This window comes from Larus michahellis, chromosome 1 (assembly GCF_964199755.1).
Source record: "Larus michahellis chromosome 1, bLarMic1.1, whole genome shotgun sequence".
Lineage (NCBI taxonomy): Eukaryota > Metazoa > Chordata > Aves > Charadriiformes > Laridae > Larus > Larus michahellis.
The window spans coordinates 150,255,997-150,276,417 of NC_133896.1; the positions used below are offsets into that span (position 1 = coordinate 150,255,997).

The following is a 20,421-nucleotide window of genomic DNA, read 5'->3' on the forward strand; positions in this document are numbered from 1 at the left end:
GTATCTGAGGAAAGTTAGATTCTTATTATTGAATTGAATCCCTTCTTTTTTTTTCTCTTTTTTTTCTTTTTTTTTTTCATTTTGATATGACATAATGTGGCAGAAGAGTGAAGCAAGAAGTGATCTTCACTCCTCCAATGTATCTTGGGCGTCATTTCATACATGCAGAAACCTTTAAGACCTGTTTTTTTTAATTATATTGGTAAGAAAGGATTCTTAGCACTAGAATGAAGTGGATAACATTTAGTCACTGTACACTTCTGAATGCAGGGTATGAACAACCCCAATGTGGGGATATACCTGAATGTTTCCATGTATTTGTGGTTGACAAAATGATTTATTTCTTTATTTCTGTATTTCTGAAACTCTCAAACTGTATGGAAAGAAATGACTGAAACCTCTGTTTCACATCTTTCAAGACCTTGTTATGACTTTTACCCACAGTAAAAAGAATTGTGTTGCGCCATGGTCACAGCACCAGGTTCCTGGTGTCTTGCTAGGCCATGCAGCACAGGACAAGGCATGCCACCAGATTTACCTTCTCATCCCCTGCATGCAGGCCTGTGGTCATTCAGTTTTTCAGACAGTGTTTACCAATCATCCAACCATTCCCTGCATTCTCCAGAGCAAAGGCAACCAGACATATTTTGTGGTTTTACTCTGTGAAGTAACTTGCATCCTATCACCAGTGTGCAGACAGCACGGCTTGGGAGCCTTGCTGTAGAGTGACATTGCTGTGATACCATGATGGTGATGTGAAATTCAAACCCAACAGGAGCAGCAGCATCCATCTGAAAGACCAGCAGAGAACCAAACTGGCACCTGGATGGGATGATGCTTATAGACATCCTTACTGTGTCAAAAAAGCAGTGGCAATACCTAACACTGGAAAAGAATGAAAGTACTAATTTTTTAGAGCCTGCAAGTGCTAAGATAGCATGAATAGCGTGGGCAGAGGGGTTTACACTAGTCCCATTTGCTCAAGACACAGAGAAACAAGGATACAGTTCCCTGTTCAGTTTCTTGGAAGCCAAATCTGCCTTTCTTGACTCCTAAATATCATCCGTCTCTGGTACTGTTGCTCTTTCACTGTTTCAAAGAGAATTTGAGATTGATTGGCCTGGAGGGAGAGAGGCACAAGTGGGAGTATGATTGTGTGCAGCCTTAGGGTGTTAATGCAGGAGTAAAAACTTTTGACTTCTGGTTGCTGTTTCTTTTTCTCTGTTAAATTGAGCGTGCTTGACTTCGCTTAGACTTTGACATACATGGTGCTCATGTTGGCTTTTTTCAAAGTCAGCACTCACTGAAACTAGTATCATTTCTGGTCCTTCTTTTAGATTTCTTGTTTCTCCAAGTGACCTTCAAGTATCCTTTCAAACACAGTTTTCCTGTAACATCTTAACAACGACCAGTCTGTGCTCCAAATTAAGCACTACCTAGTAGTAAGACATCTGCCTTAAGTGTAAGCAAGATATTTTGCCTCACTTTATTTTGCAGAGACTTCTCCTTAGAATTAGTTACAGCAAGTGTACATTGTAGCAAAAGGAGAACAAGTTGTTTAACAGAAATATATGACTGACATGAACAGAATTTAGCGCTGGCCTTTGCCATCTGACAGTTCTGTGAAATACTCTGGGGAACTTATTTGCAATCAGTGAATCTCTCCCAGGTTTGTGTCAACCAGAAAGTCAGTTGTTCAAATCAGTGGTGTGCAAGGCACAAGTTTGGGACACATAGAATCAGAATCTTCATGGTTGGAAAGGACCTTTGACATCATCGAGTCCAACCATACACACACCAAAAAAACCCCTACAATCTCTGTCACTAGAGCATGCCCTGAAGAGCCATGTCTACACGTTTCTTAAATACATCTAGGGATGTTGACTCAACACCTCCCTGGGCAGGCTGTTCCAGTGCCTGACCACTCTTTCAGTAAAGTAATTCTTCCTAATATCTAATCTAAACCTCCCCTGCCGCAACTTCAGACCATTTCCTCTGGTCCTGTCGTTATTCACCTGGGAGAAGAGGCCAACACCCACCTCTCTCCAGCCTCCTTTCAGGTAGTTGTAGAGGGCAATGAGGTCTCCCCTCAGCCTCCTCTTCTCCAAGCTAAACATGCCCAGCTCCCTCAGCCTCTCCTCATATGACCTGGTCTCTAGACCCCTCACCAGCCTGGTAGCTCTCCTCTGGACACGCTCCAGCACTTCAATGTCCCTCTTGTACAGAGGGGCCCAGAACTGAACACAGTACTCGAGGTGAGGCCTCACCAGTGCTGAGTACAGAGGCACCATCACTTCCCTACTCCTGCTGGCCATGCTATTCCTGATACAGGCCAGGATGCTGTTGGCCTTCTTGGCCACCTGGGCACACTGCTGGCTCGTGTTAAGCTGGCTCCACCAGCACCCCCAGGTCCTTTTCTGCTGGGCAGCTTTCCAGCCACTCTTCCCCAAGCCTGTAGCGTTGCTTGGGGTTGTTGTGACCGAAATGCAGGACCTGGCACTTGGCCTTATTAAACCTCATACCATTGGACTCAGCCCATCGATCCAGCCTGTCCAGGTCCCTCTGTAGAGCCTTCCTACCCTCAAGCAGATCAACACTCCCACCTAGTTTGGTGTCATCTGCAAACTTACTGAGGGTGCACTCAATCCCCTCATCCAGATCATTGATAAAGATATTAAACAAAACCGGCCCCAAAACTGAGCCCTGAGGGACACCACTGGTGACCGGCCGCCAAGAGGGTTTCACCCCATTAATCACAACTCTCTGGGCACGGCCATCCAGGCAGTTTTTAACCCAGCGAAGAGTACACTTGTCTATGCCATGATTCGTCAGCTTCTCCAGGAGAATGCTGTGGGGGACGGTGTCAAAGGCCTTACCAAAGTCCAGATAGACAACGTCCACAGCCTTCCCCGCATCCAGAAGGCGGGTCACATGGTCATAGAAAGAGATCAGGTTGGTTAAGCAGGACCTCCCTTTCCTAAACCCGTGCCGGCTGGCCCTGATCCCTTGGCTGCCCTGCACTTGCCGTGAGAGCTCACTCAAGATGATCCTCTCCATGATCTTTCCTGGTACCGAGGTCAGGCTGACAGGCCTGTAGTTTCCCGGATCCTCCTTCCGACCCTTCTTGTAGATGTGCATCACATTAGCCACCCTCCAGTCATCTGGTACCTCCCCTGTTGACCAGGATTGTTGATAAATGATGGAGAGAGGCTTGGTGAGCTCTCCCGCCAGCTCCCTGAGTACTCTTGGGTGAATCCCATCTGGCCCCATAGACTTATGTGTGTCTGGGTGCAGAAGCAGATCATTGACTACTTCCTCCTGGATTATGGGTGCGTTGTTCTGCTCTCCATCCTTGTCTTCCAGCTCAGGAGGCTGAGCACCCTGGGGATAGCTGGTCTGACTATTGAAGATGGAGGCAAAGTAGGCATTAAGTATCTCAGCCTTCTCCTCATCATTCGTTGCAACTTTCCCCCCCGCATCCAGTAAGGGATGGAGATTCTCTGTCCCTTCTTCCAAAGCTGGTAAACCCTCTTTTTAAATATTATACATACCTTCAGAAAAAAAAAAAAAAAAGAGAATGCCTCCAGCTGTTTTTGTGAGTGACCTGTCCTTGTTGATGTGCACTGGGAGTCAAGTTTTCACGAAAATTAAGCACTGGAAAGCCTCAATACAGATTGCAGTCTGTGTAGGCATGGAGCTTTTCATTTCTCTTGAGGCTGGGACGTCTTTAATGCCCAGCAGTTCTGTAAGTGGAAAATAAGACACTGGAAATCAGGTGCATCAGATAACTGCTGCACAAAGCTCTGGGGAAGTGCTATTTTTGACCATATTTTGATCTTGTTTTCTGTGCCTTAACAGTGATGAAGAAATTCACTGTAAGAGAAAAATTAAAGGTAGCAGTGGAGAATTTAATTTTTTTACCTAGAAAAAAGCACAAATCATGATTTGTGCACTGTAAAAGTAACACTTTTGGCTTTAACTTCTGTCTAGCTGCAGCTTCTCTTAGTTGTTAATACATGAAAACGTCATCACAGTTTATGTTTCATTTGCTGCTGAAGTGTGGGTATCAGCATAAAAAGGGACAAAACTTTGATGACTGTGAAATCTTATGTTAACTTTGTGCTTCTTTATAACCACTGAAAGCAGTCACATGCAGGCAGTCTTTAATGTATTTTTTCATTCATTTACCAAAAGGCATTTTCACATCAAAACAGCGTCATCAACTGTAATATACAGTGTATATCTGCCCTTCCATTTGACAGGGAAGAGATGGAGCCATTTGATTTATTAATAAACCGAAGAGCTTTTGCCATGAATCAGAATTCAACAGTTTTGTTTCCTTACATAAACTACTATTTTAATTGGATTTTCTCTCCTCACAGATATTATCTGGTTAAAGACCAGAATCACATATTTTGAGTTAATTGTAACAGAACACAAACACACAGACGGTTAGATTTAATGATAAAGGACTTTCAGTTCCAAAACTGAGTCATAATTTAAAAGAATCCAACAAACAAAGGAGGAAAAAAGACTATGTTGCATGGTAGCGATGGGGAAGTCGAGTACGTTTAGTCCTCTCTGATCTTGATAAGATCTTTTTTTTTTTTGTGTGATGACTTTAGTTCTAGTTTTTAAGTAGATTTTTTCTTCTTTTTTGTAAACTCACTGGATTTGTTACCAGGCTTTCTTAGCAGAAAGGAGATTCAGTCTGCAAACTTCCAGTTGCTCCAGAAGTTAATGTGTCTGTAGAGCACTGAAACCATGCGCTGAGTTCAGCAGCCACAGAAAACCTGCATTTGATTACCTTGGGTTTTATTATTACGTGTCTCTACGATTCCCTCAGGGGCATTCATCAAAGATGTTAAGATTTCTTTCTTTTCTTTTTTTAAGACCACTGAATAAAAATTTGTGCTAAATTAACTGTGTTATATATAGAACGTAATAAAAAGACAAGAAATGTTTCCCTTCCCAGTCTTTTCCCTCCAATTTACAAATGCAATTTAAGCTACTGTGGTGACTATGCTTTAACACAATCCTTAGGCAGACAGACAGTATACTATTGAAAAACCTTGAGCAATGTTTGTAGATTATTTTTCCTGGATTTTTTTTTTTTTTCTGCCAAGGAACATATCAGGGCAAGGAAGGAAAAGGTCATTTTCTGGGGCAGCAGAGCTGGTGTTACATAGACAACACAGGCTTTCCCAGCACAACAAGCTCTGGTGTGACTTGGGAGAACTTCATCTTCTCCAGCAAGCTGAAGTAAAGGCAGCTGCCGGGTAGCACTGGCTGTTGGTATAGAGTCTCTGTAACGTGAAGCTTTGACTGCTGGAAGCAAGGACAGTTTAGGAGCTGTAGTAACAGATTTCACATGTCAAGGCCTGAAAGTTTCGTGATGGCGGTTCTAGCCGGTAGTTGCTTCCTTGTGACTGCTGGTGTCTGTGCCCGTTTACAGTGAGCAGCTGAAGAACAAGGGTCAAAGGGAGTGAATGTGTGGCTTTACGATATCTGCCCCATTCTACAGCCTAATGATGTCTAAGGTGCCTCTGTAGAACTAGATACTCCCAAGCACTCCCAGTCACCTAGAGAAATTCAAGGCTGACCAGGATAAATATCTGATTAGCTTGAATACCAACAGTATTTGGTGCTGAGACGATCACCTGGATTTCTTGCTACGGCTCGGGTAGTCGACTGCCAACTTTGACATAGTTTAGGGATTCTGATTCTCAGTATAGCCATCTTCTTCTTTGCTCAGAGCTGCCCTTTGTTTTTACTCCTTTCCCCCAGCCCCCCCTTGTTTACAAGATGAATTCTGCATATAAAAGTGACTCTTTCCTCCACTGGGCTGTAGCTGTCTCTAAGTGGCAGCCCATCTTCACGGTTCTCTTTATCATCCCTTGTTTCTTGAAAATACAGGAAAGGTTTCTAAAAGTGTCAGGCATGGGTGGTTTGAATTGTCTCCTATATACTATAAGTCTGTCTTTCTTCCAGGTGTAACTGGTAGAAAAATGAAGGAGGGCATTGATGGTGATGCTGACATATCTGCTGGTTTCTTTTATGTCTTCTTTAAAATCTAGTTTCTTTCACCTCTTCTGAGTAGAGTCAATATTTAAAAAAAAAAAAAACAGACATACCTGTGTGTTTCAGAGAAGCTGGCAGTAAGATTATGTCTGTCCTTTGGTTACTGATTCTCAGTCATCTATTCCCATAATGCCTTCCAAAAAGTAGTGGTTGGGGTCTACAGCTGGTCAGCAAAACTACTGTAAAACACAACATTTGTAGTGTTATCACTGTTGAAAGCTTAATAAAATTATAATTCACAATTGTTTCTTTCATTCAAATGGTGTGCAAAGCAGTTTTGTAAAGGTAGTCCTCATTGACGGAGACAAACAGCCTTCTCAACAGCACCGGGACTGGGTACCTCTGAGTTCACTGCGTAGTTTGTTTGGTCTGGCAAAGAAGGGAGAACCTTGATTTTTATTTAACAAAATCAAGTAATTATGCTGTGATAGGATGTTTTTCTCAGACACAACAAGGTACTAACTACAGGTAAACATATATAGTCAGCAAAAATAGCAGCTTCAGACTAATGAGCTAGAGAATCAAGAAGGTTTTTAAGTGTTAATTAGGAAAAAGTTATTCTGCTATATCTGTGTAAGTTACTGCAGTAGATTAATTTATCTGTGTTGGCATAAAGCAATTAAGAAGTCTTGCTGATATTTCAAAAGCTCTTATTGGCTTTTTCATAAGTGGCAGTATATTGACTTCTGTCGTCCTAGATTTTCAGCAGCTTCACTGAACATGAAGCGTAGTGATACTATTGAAGAGCCTTCCCAGATAAATTTCGTTTTTCCAATCCAGACCAAATTCATTTGACTTCTGGGTTCGACATCTTTTATCTAGTGCTTTCAGAAACTCACATTCTTCCACTTGCAGAACAAAATAGTCATCTGTGTAAGGGAGATTTTGGAAGGCACTAAGGAATTTTGGTGGGCAGGTCCCTTTGATTTTCAGTGCCAGTGGTCAGTGTCATTCATTTGATTGCCTTTGAAGAAAGATGGACTTTAATATATTATGAAAGCTAGAAAAGAAAGCAATTTTGGCTATAATTTGCAAGTCTGCCCTAAGTAATTAACATTTTTATTATTCCAGGACTCAGAATTTGATCCCTTGAAGTTCACCAGTGTCATTGAATGTGAGAAGCCAAACAATGACCTAAGTAGGTTTCGAGGTTACATGTGAGTATTTCATATAATATCATTCAGTATACACTCCTTTTCTCTAATATGGAATAAAATAAATGCTCGTTTGGTTTAGACTGTTCTGTAAGTTGCATCATCATCACATCTAAATAGGGCTGCATATTTAAGGCTCTTTTAGAGGAACCTCACTTCAGGGTGAGATGGGAGCCTCACGTTTCCATTCCTTAGGGTGGATTTAGTTGTTAGCTTTGATCAGTTTACACTCCAGAAATGAATGCATGAAGCACTGTAGTTACAGACACTCTTCTCCCTTTCCTTCCCTCCATGGATCAAAAAAGCCCATCTGGAAATGGGAGGAAATAGAAAACCAGTTCAAGAGAGACAACAAACAAACACAATCTGTTGTACACTGCTTTTATGAAGATGGGTCTATTTGATGTTTCTTTTAATACAAGTGTAATTGAGGAAAGTCTGAAGGCGAAACTGATATTTCTCCAGCTATGGCAGTATTCCTTTCCTCTCATTCAGACAAAATAAAACAGTTGGCTCACACGATGGGTGTGCTCCTACATTACCACGCAGAATCACCTATAGCCACTTGACTTAATTCTAAACAAACAGAACTGCATCAACAGGGTGCTCATCTCTGGCCAGTCAATCCTGCTCAGAAGCAAATGTTTTAGCATGTGCAAAGCACTTTGCTTCTAACGTAGCCAGGGCTGTAGTGTGTAGACATGCCAATAGTGGTGACTTCGGAGATGCACTGTTGCATGATTTATTTTTCTATAGTCTGTAACCACATGGAGAGTGAGAGCCCCCGATATTTAATTTTTGTGTAAACTTTAATGAAGAGAGTTAAACAGACACGAATTCTATTTAGAATGCAGTGATTTATCACCCATATTGATTAGGAGTGATAAGCAGTATTGAATTGCGTAAATGGGACAAGGTAAATCACTGGAGCTTGGGGAGTTTTTTATAGTGATGCTATTTACCACCTCAGTTACTACTCTCAGATGTCACAGATCGTGTAGGATGTACTGTCAACTGGTGTAAATCAGGACAGTTTTTTTGAAACTACATCGAGTTGTAGTGTGGGAAAATGTGTTCCTTTATTTAGCAGCACAAAGCCCTACAGTTCATTTAAAGATAAAAGTTTGGTATTAGACATAACCGCATGAGGGTGTGTAAATGTCTACATTAACAGAGAGCCTGCTCTACTGCAGAAATGACATTTCCAGATATGGAAATGGAAAGTTTGGCAGCTTTTCTAGAACACTTCATGTGTGCGAGTCTTAGTCCCCAAAATAATAAGCCGAGGTTGAATGCTGTAGAAGATATGCATAAATGTGTCTTTCATTATATATTTACTTACGTACTCCATGTAGAAAATGTCTGTAGTGTGTAAGTCACAGAAACATTTGAATTATGTAGCAGAAAACATGGTAGTACCTTTTGGAAGACTGTTGTTTAATATTGATTCTATATAATCTTCTTTATATTTTAATGTTTCACAAATGATGTGAATATATTTTGACACAGCAAAAAGCCAAGACATCAGTTTTGAATCTAGCAGAAAGCATGAATTGATTTCCAGGTCTCATCAGCTCTGCTGCAAGAGATTTACAACTAAAGGACCACGGTGCATTTGAAGTAAAGGGCAGGGATCAACCCTTCAACAAATAAACTCTCTGTTTTGTAATTTATCACTGGAGAAGACTTTTTCCCCCCTCTTTTTAGATTTCCCTCATTAGTATCATGAAATCATCAGTCTATTCCAAATCGTATGTTAGCAAGATGAATAGTAATTAGCACATCGGAACTGCAACATGTCATTGCCGCGTCAAACTCAGATCTTAACTCTTGTTCAAAATCTTACCAGTAGTCACTGCTTGAAAGAAATGTTCAGGTAGCTCCCAGCTGATAATAGCTCAACTAAAAAAAAAATGTTACTGAGATATTTAAATAGGGATGCTATGAAGTAATAGACTTTCAATAGATCCATATGTAAAAGCTCTGCCAAGACATTATTGTCAAAGTTTGCTTGAAGTTTTGACCACTTTGGAGGTTTCCAGTTTTGATTAAGACTATTTTTTATTATTTGAAATACAAAGGGCTCCTTTGGTTCTAGTGTCTGTGCTGACAAATGTTTCAGGAAATGGAAATATTTGTGTGTGTGTGTGTCTTGTAAACATGTAAAAATTTTGTTCCCGAGTTATTCTGATATGTGATCACTATAGGTAAACAACGTAGCATTGGCAGGCCAGGGTAAAGGGAAACATGATAATAAAAAAAACAGAAAAGTATTGCAAAATGCATTGAGACAGGCCTGGCCCTAACTTACAGCTGCTAAAATGTAGCATGCACATTTCTACATATGACTTCTTCAGCTATATTGGCACAGTCTGCATTGAACACGCTCTGGGTGTGCAGACGGGCAGGCAGACTGCCGGTTGTACTCAGGCGCTTGCTTTACTGCTGTTTTGCAGTTTCTGCAGCCTCAGATATCCCAAGCATATCTCCTCATTTTTATTTCCCTCTAAGAAGTCTCCTGTATAAAAAGAATAGAATAAAACCTAACATGTCCCCTGCCTGTATGGGTCTGTCCAGATTATGTACACTATGCATGGCAAACATTCAAGAATTCCATGCCAGGTTCCAGAAATAACAAAATTTGCTTTAAAAACTTGTTTCTAGCTATTTGTGTGTATATGGGCAAGGGAAAAGGAGAAGTAGTAGTTGGTATTCTGGCTTTTCAGCTTTTCTCTGAAAGTAAAAATTTTATTATTAGGCAAGAACAGAAAACTTGATCCTACCAAAATAAGTAAAGCAAGGGATGTGTGTATTTCTATTTCAAAGCTTTTCATATGATAAAAAACCCCCAAATTAATACAAATTAATGTTACAATTTTTTTTAAGGAAAAAAAAGTATAAATCTCTACAGAATTCTCTGTACTGTGCTATAGTGACACCACCTGTCCTGGAAAAAAAAAAAACCTAGGCTAAATTTCATCAGAATTGAGAGTCAGGAAGATTCTGACTGATGATGTGCGCTAAGAGTATGTTTAAGATTGCTGAATATTTTCTTTGGGAGTGTCAAGCCTTGGAAAGTAATGCCCGCTCTACTATTTGCTTTATAAGACACTTGAGAAACCAGAGTGTGAAAGAAAATACTCTCTTCTGAATACAGTTTTGATATGTTACCTTGGTATTTAATTCTGGTGAACACTTAACAAAGAAAAAATATAATAGAAGGCTGAAGTGAGCTACCATCGGACTTATTTTTGTGTTTCTGCATTAAACCAGGAGGCTACACAAACACTTTCAGAGTGCTGTAGTGAAGTAGTAGCTAACTGCATCTGGTCTGCCCAATTCTCCTTATTCATGGCGCATGTGTATTTTAGATGTTTAGATACTGACTATTTGCGGTGTCATCCATGTGAGAAATTGCAGAAGAAAAGAGCGTTGCACCTGCACTTGCCAGCGTGTTTCCTCATGGGCTACCCTTCGTGTTCCAGGCATCTGTTCAGCCGGCCACTGTTTTAAACACTGACAGAGAAAAGTTTCCTTCTTTGCCTCCCAAAGTTATACTGGCCTGAATCCAGAAAGGGGAAAAACAGACTGTTCAGCCTCTGTAACAAGCTTAAGGTTTATAACTCTGTGGGGCTAGAAATGGGATTTCAGCCATCTCTCCACCCAGATATAAAGTAGTGGCAGGTTTGTTATCAAAGTGAGCAGTTTTGTCTAACTCTATTTTTCATTATTTTTTAATGCAGACCTTTATGTCTGTAATTTTTTCTTCCTTTTATCATCAGTGGCCAATTGCCTTCTATGTATGTTCTGTTAGTGAGTCACTGGGAGTGAGTGCACACAAAAAGGAAACTGAGTTTCCTCCAGCCCCTGCCAGCTTCTCCTTCCGAGATTCTGATTTCATTCATGTTTTCTAAAGGTCTGGTGAGCAACAGGTGAGTTGATTTGACTTCTTTTGCATATGGAAAAGTAAAAAGCAGTACCAAAGGCATGTAAGGGTGAGTTGTGGTGAGGGCAGTAGATTGCGGTCTTGGCACCTACAGGTTAACTTCAGGTGTTGCACCATTGCTTTGGAGCAGTTGTATAAGCTAAGACAGTAAGAACAAATACATAGTTGTATAGAAAAAATACACAAGTAATTGTATATAAAGGTTGCCATGTGCAATATACCTGTCACAGTCCACTGTTACTGTGAAGTGAAAAAAAATTGATGAAGGCTATAAAATCGTAAGCCAGAGCAATTACTTCTTAGTAATTTTAAAGTAGGTTAGTAAATTTTAAAGTAGGTTTATCTTTAAAAAGTCCCATTTATTAACAGGAATCATAACTATCGTTTGAAGACTTCATTGGTAATTCAAACTAACATCTTCATGATTTACGAGAAAGGCTAATGTAGAATTCAGCCTTAAAAAGCAGAGGAATGGCAGAATCCTGGTAGTAGTGTAATTTCTACAGTATGGAATCGTTAAGAAATTATTTCCCATAGTTCAAGCCCAGCCAAATTTGGGTAATTCTCCAGCTGGCCATCAGCACTTACACCTATCGGCGTACTGCAAGAGGGCTGTTGGGCAGACCTCAGTTTTTGAAGCTCCTTTGGCAAGAGGTGAGGCGGTGGGTTAAGGAGGTTTGCTGAAGAGGACAGAAGCAAACCCTCTGTTCTTGTATCTGAGGCTGGCGGGGAGGACGAGCTGAGCAGGGGAAATTCTCTCCTACTGAAAAAACCCACCTTCATTTTGGTATCAGAATCGCAAACTTGATGTTATCTGCTTCTTCTCTTCTCCATTTGTTTCTGGTCTCTAGTCAGCTCTAGTCAGATGTTATCACTGCTGTAGCTACCTCAGCCGTCAAACCCACCACTTTTTTTCCATCCCTACAGTGAAAAGCTAAGTATACCTGTTGAAACACCGATGCTTTTAATTTATATTTTTGAGCAGAAAGTGGGTATAAAGTAGTATACTGAACTAAAAAGGGCTGTGTATATATACATATGTATGAATATGATATATATATTATTTATGGGTATATTCTACTAGAATAGATAGCACAACCAGCATAACAGCAAGTAGTCTTACTAGATGGGGGAAGAGTACAAAGGATTCACCAATGTGAACCTTTTCTTCTTGCAGATCTCAGGATACTTGATAAAGTTCTTCAGGCCTGAGATCCTAGAAGGATGTGCTAAAGTTAGAATTTTGGTCCTCGTTTAGAAAAAGAAAAGATTCTAACAATCAGAGACAAGCATGAAGATCTAACCCAGGTGTGAAGGCTTACAAAATAGGAAGCAAATCAAAAGAACTCCACTTTTTTATAAAAGTCCAGTTTGCAAATTTCGGGCGACACAGGATTTTAAATGTTTAAATCCAGGTAGCCATAAAATTCAATGTTGCAAGAGCACAATGTTAACTTTAGTATAGCACAAGTGCTTTTCCAGGATTTCTCTTGAACTCCCAGCTTTTGCTAGTTTTTTTTATTGCACTCTGTTTTTTAGACTTTGAAAGTGTGGTGGTTTTGATGCTCTGAAAGTGAAGGCAGAATATTTAAACATTCCAGACTTTGCTTTAATCTTCTCTGAGGCATTGAGATACTACACTTGATTAAATTAAATTAAATTTTATTCATTTAGAAAAGGTTTGAAATTATTATTTGGTTTGTATTTTTTACCTAATAAAACATTCTAATGCTGTTCTTTAACTGTTGTTATTATTGTTTAGCGTTTCCCTGGTGACTATTGATTCTCCTAAGGCTGTTTTCTGTATTTCTCTGTCAGCTGAAATTTGTGTCAGTCCATACACAGCAGACAATAAGTTGTAGTAGAAACATTACTCTGTTCCATTCTTCTCATGTTTTGGTTTCACATGTTTTCTCATGTGTTTTGGTGCTAGTCAACAGGAATCATCAGGGCACAGGCCATTTCATCTTTCTTAGAGAGCCAGTGAGACACTTCTGAAAGGAATTTCTCTTGTTCTTACTGGTGAACACGTGGAATTTTTTTCCTTTCTTCTTCACTGAACTGATGCGTGTCATCCCTGGCACATCCTCCTTAATATCGCTGCTTCTGAAGCACAGTCCTTTCCCGGTTTCACTATATTTCTTTCTAGGATTTCTTCGGTAAGAACATGTCAATAGTGGGTTAATCATATGCACTGCACAGCTGCTCTTGGGTGGGCTGGATTAACTGTGATTGCACAGTCGATTTGCACATGCACAGAAAGTCCAATGCATTTTCAAAGCATTAGACAGGCTGCACATACGCTGTAGGTTTGGCCTGCATATCTCCAATGAGCATTTTTCCAGTACATTTGTATATCCAACAGCAACTGGTACTGCTCCGGCTGGGCTGCTGCATGTTTGGGATTCTTGTGTAGGTATTCTCAGTTTTCAGAGTCTGCCGGAGAATCTTCCCAGGAGAAAGATCTAAGGAAATACTTCACCATCAGGTTGACAAAACTTCTTAAACTTTGAAGATGTTTCCTGGGCTTGTTAAATTACAGAGTAGTATGATTTAACACACTCAATGTTTTGATGTGCTGTGCTTTGTTCTGTTTTTAAATTTTCTGCAGTGTACATAAAAATGGAAAAAAGGATGGACTGTTCAAAGAAAATCTTTTGTTACGTGGATGTACCATTAGAAATACAGAAGAGGTTGCAGGAATAGTAATCTATGCAGGTAAAGGCTGTTTTTCGGTCTGACTAGGCGCACTGCCTTTTTGTAGTTTCCTTAAAATAATAACAAAAATCCATATTACATCATTTGATGTAATTGCTTCTGCAGGGCATGAGACCAAAGCTTTGTTAAATAATAATGGACCCCGTTACAAACGCAGTAAGCTTGAAAGACAGATGAATGCTGATGTCCTTTGGTGTGTCCTCATACTTCTAATCATGTGTCTGTTTTCTGCCATAGGTAAGTGCTCTTTAAAAGTAGAAACTTAAGTATCAGACTCTTTTGGGATTCCTGTGCTTAACTTTATCAAAAACATATGTATCTGCCAAGACATTAAATCCATACAGCTGCCTTCATACTGCCTAATTTTTGGTGTGTTTTCTTCTTTGAAATCAAGATCTCTTGGTACATAAGCTCATCTCAATAGCTTCTTAGTATCAATCAAATATATGCTATTACTACCAGAAATCCGAAGGCTTAGATTCTACCACCCTTGATAGCATCCAAAAATGTCAAGTCCAAAAGAAGCCACTTTATATTTAGTCCCCTCAAATTTACAGGTGATAGACTGTGACATGCCATTAATCAGTCAACAAAATAATTTGTGAGCAGAGAATAAACTAGCACAATGCTGTTCCCCAGTGTTACTTATTTAATCAAGGGGACAGTATACAGCATTGACGCATTGTCCCTAAGGCTGCAGCTTTAACAAAGAAGAAATAAATTAAAGTCTAAATCTGCAAGTAGAAGACTCTCTAGACTTCATGGAGTGATTAAGGAAATGCTGAGGTTCAGGTTAGTACTCTTCAGGCTGTTTTTCCATTCACTTGTGAGAATGAATTGAGTTTTATGTTTGGCACCCAGAATTATTCTTTATATATGGCATATGAATTCCATATCCTTAATGTTTGTGTGTTCTGTAATGTTTGTGTGTGAGTCATACAGCATAAACACTAGAATGTTTCCTAACAACCATGGTGTAGTTTATTAACAGTCTTATGCCATTTTAATACGTCTCTGTGTGCCTTTTTCCAGGTATTGTTAAATGCTGCTTAAAGATGAGTTTTTCCAGACGTGAATCAGCCAGTATATTTGTTTCCATTGCGTTCATGACACTCTTTTGCAGTGTCTCAGTGTCGGGTAGCCCGGTCCTCAGGGGCTGAAGTGCTGTGGTAGGGAGGCTTAATTGTAGGGAGTCACTGCCTGCAGCTGTCCCCTCGGCCGCTGCATCCCAGGTGTTGCCCCCGGAGCAGCGGCACCGGGATGTGCGCAGCAGCGGCTTCACATCAGCTGAAGCCCCTGGGATGCGTGAATGTGAACGGAGGAGGTGGCACACAGTAGGTGACAATTAACACCTTCCCTTCTGTCACTTCTGCTACCACCAGCAGAGGGCCAGAGAAGGCTGCTGGAGGTGGCAACAACCAAAAACAGCTGGAAAGGAAACCAGAGCCCTTGGAAACCAGAGGTGCCTTGTGCTTCAAGACATGCAAAGCTGTGTTCTCTAAGAGTCAGGCAATTTTTGTACCTTCTGCTGATGTAGAAGTGGAGGTACGACGCTTAACTAATTCTTTTGAAAATCTGAGTCAGGATATTTATAAAACAAGTCTTGATGTAGGTCATTCTCAGTGCGGGGCTCCCAATTTTTGCTGTCAAGAATAAAAATAAAGACATCAGTAAAGACATCAATATGGTGGTATGCTCATGTCGGTAGTACAGGGACAAAATAATTTGTTCACTTGGCTGAAATACTGTTTTTGTTTTTCAAGAGTTCAGTGCTGGTTTTATGTATCAAGACATAAAGGACCTTGTCAGATGTGGCTTACAAAAGATTAATTTTACAGTAGGCCTTTGTCATTTTTTTACGATTTCTGACATATAGTAAAAATAGCTTGAATGCTTCTTATCATGGGGGAATTATTCCTTGTTTTTAACCTTAAAAACATCAGGGATGCCATTTTAGGTCTTTCGTGACTGCAAATCCTAGTGCTCTACTTAAAAAGGCAACTTTCTGTCTCTTTAACAGGAATGTCATTTTCCCAAAATAATAATAATCTTATCTTTATTTAGTTATCAGCACAGTCAATTTAAAAAAGGGTTTGAATAAGGCTTAGAATTTCTTCTGTTCCTAGTTCCTCGCTTTCCATGCTCTTGACTGCTGATACTGTTATTTCAGAGATTAAAGCCTGTTCTGACTTTATCCAGCTGAAACTAGTTTAGTGATAGCTGGCTAGTGATACACCTAGTGCAGTCAATGGAGTTCTTTCATTTTGACACATCAAATATCACTGAAATGAGTCGCTTTCTGAAGAAGTCTAGTTTTCTCTGGTGATTACACAAAGAGCCTAAATTACTAATTTAGACTGGCCAGCTCACCTTATTTGGATAGAGTTATGTGAAATAACTCTTGCATGCTGTCCTTAAGGCCAGACAAACTGCTTTCCCAAACCCCAGGTCCCAAGGCAGAAAAAAACATTTTTCAAGCCTTTTTCAAAAGTCTTTCAAGCCTTTTTCAAGCCTTTTTCAAAAATCATGCAGAATAGTTGAAAACAAATATCCCTTTCCCATGTAACTCAAGTCTAAGAACAAATTCATACCATAAGCATTTTTCCTTGGAGGTAATTTGCATTTTTCTCTCTTTCAACTCTTCTGCAGGTCATGGACTATGGGTATGGCAATACGGTGAGAAGAAGAAACCAATTTTTGATGTTCCAGGGCCTGATGGCAAATATTTGTCTCCTGTTTTAGCTTCAGTATATTTATTTCTGACAGTGATCATAGTTTTCCAGGTAATCAAGTTGTACATGCTGTCACCTCTGTTTATAGTTTGCTGTAACAAAGCTATAAATATGCAGTATATGTAGTATCAAGCATAAAAAGAAGTACATTAAGTCACTTTAAAATTAAATTTTAGCTATAGGGAGTATGATAATATATAAACAGAAAGCAAAATTAAATAAAAGAAGTGGTCTACCCAGTGGTAAAAAGATGATAACTTCTCTGAAAAATAAACAAGCTGATGCACACGGTAAACTGTCAGAGCTCCCTTGGCGCTGGAGAGGAAAGTCATTGGAGAACCTTCCCCAAAAGATTCATGTATTTTATTTTATTTTATTTTTAAAAAGTAGGAAGAGATAGGATGGAATGGGCCCTGCTGGGAGAAAACAAGCTTTATGCTTCGTATCCACCCACTGTGGAACACCTCAAAGACTGTGAGTGCCCCTTCGGGTACAGTGTCCTGGTATGAACATACATTGTATACTTTTTTAACTGCTGTCCAAAGATACTGCTCTTAACAACTCCATGCCTCAGATAAGTAAAAAGCTCTGGTAAAAGCTTTTTTGGTCACGAAGAGAAATGTATTGAATGGTGAAGGTGGTGGTAAGTCAAGAGAAGTAACAGAGACTCATGTCACTGGGACATGGGAAAGTATGCCCAGTGCCACACTAGAGGAGGTTGTGTTACTAGAGGCAGCAACTCCTTTATAAAAAGGAATGAAAAAGGATGAGTTACATTACTTTTTACTGTAAGGTATTGGGTTATGATATTGGTTAAAAAAATTCACCACAGAATTCTTTGAACACCAACCTTTAATTGTCGTATTTGTTTAAATAGCCACATTTGCCACTTATATACAGGCTATAATTTATCCCTCGTACCTAATTCAGGACGCTAAATAATGTATGCAGGAGGGAATTTCTGTCCTGAGAACATCTGCGGGGAAAAATTCATGTATAAATTATATATTTCGTGGAGTTTTGACAATTTTCTAGAAACAGTTGAAAATCTTTTCTGAAGAAACGTCTCACATCTTTCTCTTCACCAATTATAAAACGTGTTCTTCATTCAGATAATCTGCCGTGCAAAAGCCAAGGCCAAAAAGATTATTCCTGTGGAGAGATTTACACTTCTTATATTGTTTCTCCTATTTCTGCAAAGTGAATGTGTAAACCGTCTATTATTTATGCAGAATATATTTATCCCATTCTTTCACATTTACAGGATTCTGACTGTACTGTCTGTCTGGGGGTTTTTGTTTTCTTTTTCTTTCCTAGTTAGTTTCAAGGTCACCCTATTAGCCAAAAAATTATTTGCTTCTGCCCAAGTTTTGGTAATCACCCTTCTAGACATAATAATGTATTTCAGCTTTGCAATTCACCATAGGCTTTCCTCATCTAACACAGTAAGTAAACTCTTTTCAAACATGCTAATAACTTTACAGTACATGGTTAAAGTACATAGCCTCTTTACATTCTAGTAAATGTAGTACCAAGTTTAGTGGATTTTACTAGTTCAATGTATCCTTGCTTCTGTTTTCTCCTAATTCTCTTTCTTTTTGTGTATTCTAGGTTATGATTCCAATTTCTTTGTATGTATCCATTGAAATAGTTAAAATTTGCCAAGTATACTTTATTCATCAAGATAAAGATTTATACGATGAAGAAACAGACTCTCAGCTGCAGTGCCGAGCTTTAAATATCACAGAAGACTTAGGTCAGGTGCAGTTTATCTTTTCAGACAAGACTGGGACACTTACTGAAAACAAGATGGTTTTCCGAAGATGCACTGTTTCTGGAATAGAGTATTCCCATGATGATAACGGTGAGCTCATGATCTTGTTGTCTATCTAACAGTTATACTTTGGGCAATCTGAAGCAGATATAAAAGTTACTATAATCTTAAATCAAAAAGAAAACCAAAGAAATTGCATGTATCCACTCAGCAAACTCCGTAATAGCTGTTTTCAGATTAGTATAATTTGGTGTCTGTGTTCAGCTGGCAATGACAATCTTATCAAAGTGTTCTGTAACATCTACAGTATGTTGGCAAGACAGTTAAAGCTCCTGGCTTTCGCTCCTGATCTAGTAAAGCGCTTGAGCACATGGCTAATTTAAGCAAATTGAATAGTCCCGCTGGTATCACAATTGGTTTGTGTGTTTGAAGTATATTATGTAAAATATCAGTTTTAAGCATACAGCCAGATTAGCGTCTGATTGAATACCTGGAAATACTTGTGCTGAGAAATAAATGTAAACGAAGCTGCTGGTTTTCACGTTAACAAGAAACATAATCTGATTTAATAGCATTTTAGATCTAATTTTATGTTACCTTTGTCAGAATCTTTTCAGTGCTCCAGTGTGACAGGTGTCTGCGTTAAGGTATCTTCACTGCTGTATGAATACTGCAGTTGAGAGAATGTTCCCAAGTACCAGGTTATTGAAACACTAAAAAGTCATTCTGTGACAAGGGAATGTGAGGGTTGTCATCCCTGTGTCATTTCGTCACCCTTCTGAATTTATGAAGTGATTTTTTGTTTTGTTTTGTGATTTGTTTGTAATTTGTGGGTTTTTTCCTCTAACATTTTGTCATTATCATTTTTGACATAACAGATCTTCACTCTTCAAATACTTAACCTGTATGTAGGAAAATACTGATAGTTACAGTATTGCATTCCTATTTGCAAAAAATATGTTTCTTAATCTACATAACATATAATGATCACTGATTAGAAAGTTTTCTCAAAGACCATTAAAGAAGTTCAGCTTACAAAGAAGATAGAATAAGAGAAATAATCAAAATCGATGGGAAAATCTAAAACATACTTTAGAGAGTTCATAAGATTCCGAGTTAGAAAAAGATATTTTGAAGTTTTGGATTATGCAAGGATTGTTCTTTTTTCTCCGACTTTAAAGTAGTACTGAGACCTTACATTTAAGGTACTCTTTTTCAAAAACTAGGTATTCGAGTAGTGTTATTATCCCAGTGTTACGGAAAGAACTTAAATGTTACAGAAAGAAGAACTTAAACAGGGAGAAGCTGTGACTTCCTACCTCTGTACTGTAGGTAAGAAAGACAGAAGAATAAGAATGAAGAGTATGTTTCTGGACTCCTAATTCTGATTGTGACACTCTGATGATTCGTGCTTTTTTTCTTCTTCTTGGCCATTTATCATTTGCTTATTTGTACTAATTTCAGAGTGTACTTCGTTCCTTGCAGGAATGATTATGGTGCTGCCAACTAAATTAGTGCAGAAAGGGTATTTTTATGAGCTTGGTATCATCAGCAAATACATAGGCTGAACTAAGGCTCCCGAATTTGACTATTGAGTTTCAGATCTTTTTCTTCGAATGTAATGTATTTAAAAGAAATCTAAGTTTGCACATGCTTTCCTGTTATGATTTCAGATTATATAAATGTTAATGAAAGCAGAGTGAATTTCACTACTAACAGAAGTGTCAAATAAACACATAAAATAAACTGATTATTTTTTTGGCCATTCTTTGCACATATGGCTATGTTTGGGCTTTCTTGTAACTCCAGTCAGTATAAAATTTCTGACAAATATAAATGTTAAATTAACACAGAGTTTATATACAATATTTTATACACGATATTTTATTCTTTTTTTCTTCTTCTCTACAGAAGATAGGTCTTTCTTTGTCATTCTATATATGAAGGGTGATGATTTCTATTGATTTTGTTCCCTATCATCAGGATTAATAACACAATAAAAACTATTCTTCATTC

At 39.0% G+C, this 20,421-nt stretch overlaps 1 protein-coding gene across 2 annotated transcripts in view; it reads left to right on the forward strand.

The window, feature by feature from the left end:
• The window catches only part of ATP10A (ATPase phospholipid transporting 10A (putative)), a 118,668-nt gene that overhangs the window by 60,597 nt on the left and 37,650 nt on the right, over nucleotides 1–20,421 (forward strand). For both annotated transcript variants that reach the window (XM_074608316.1, XM_074608305.1), the window contains exons 3-7: nucleotides 7,153–7,238; nucleotides 13,793–13,899; nucleotides 14,005–14,136; nucleotides 16,549–16,682; nucleotides 18,243–18,495. In XM_074608316.1, coding sequence (XP_074464417.1) covers nucleotides 7,153–7,238; nucleotides 13,793–13,899; nucleotides 14,005–14,136; nucleotides 16,549–16,682; nucleotides 18,243–18,495 — 712 coding nt within the window. The remainder of the gene's footprint in view (nucleotides 1–7,152; nucleotides 7,239–13,792; nucleotides 13,900–14,004; nucleotides 14,137–16,548; nucleotides 16,683–18,242; nucleotides 18,496–20,421) is intronic.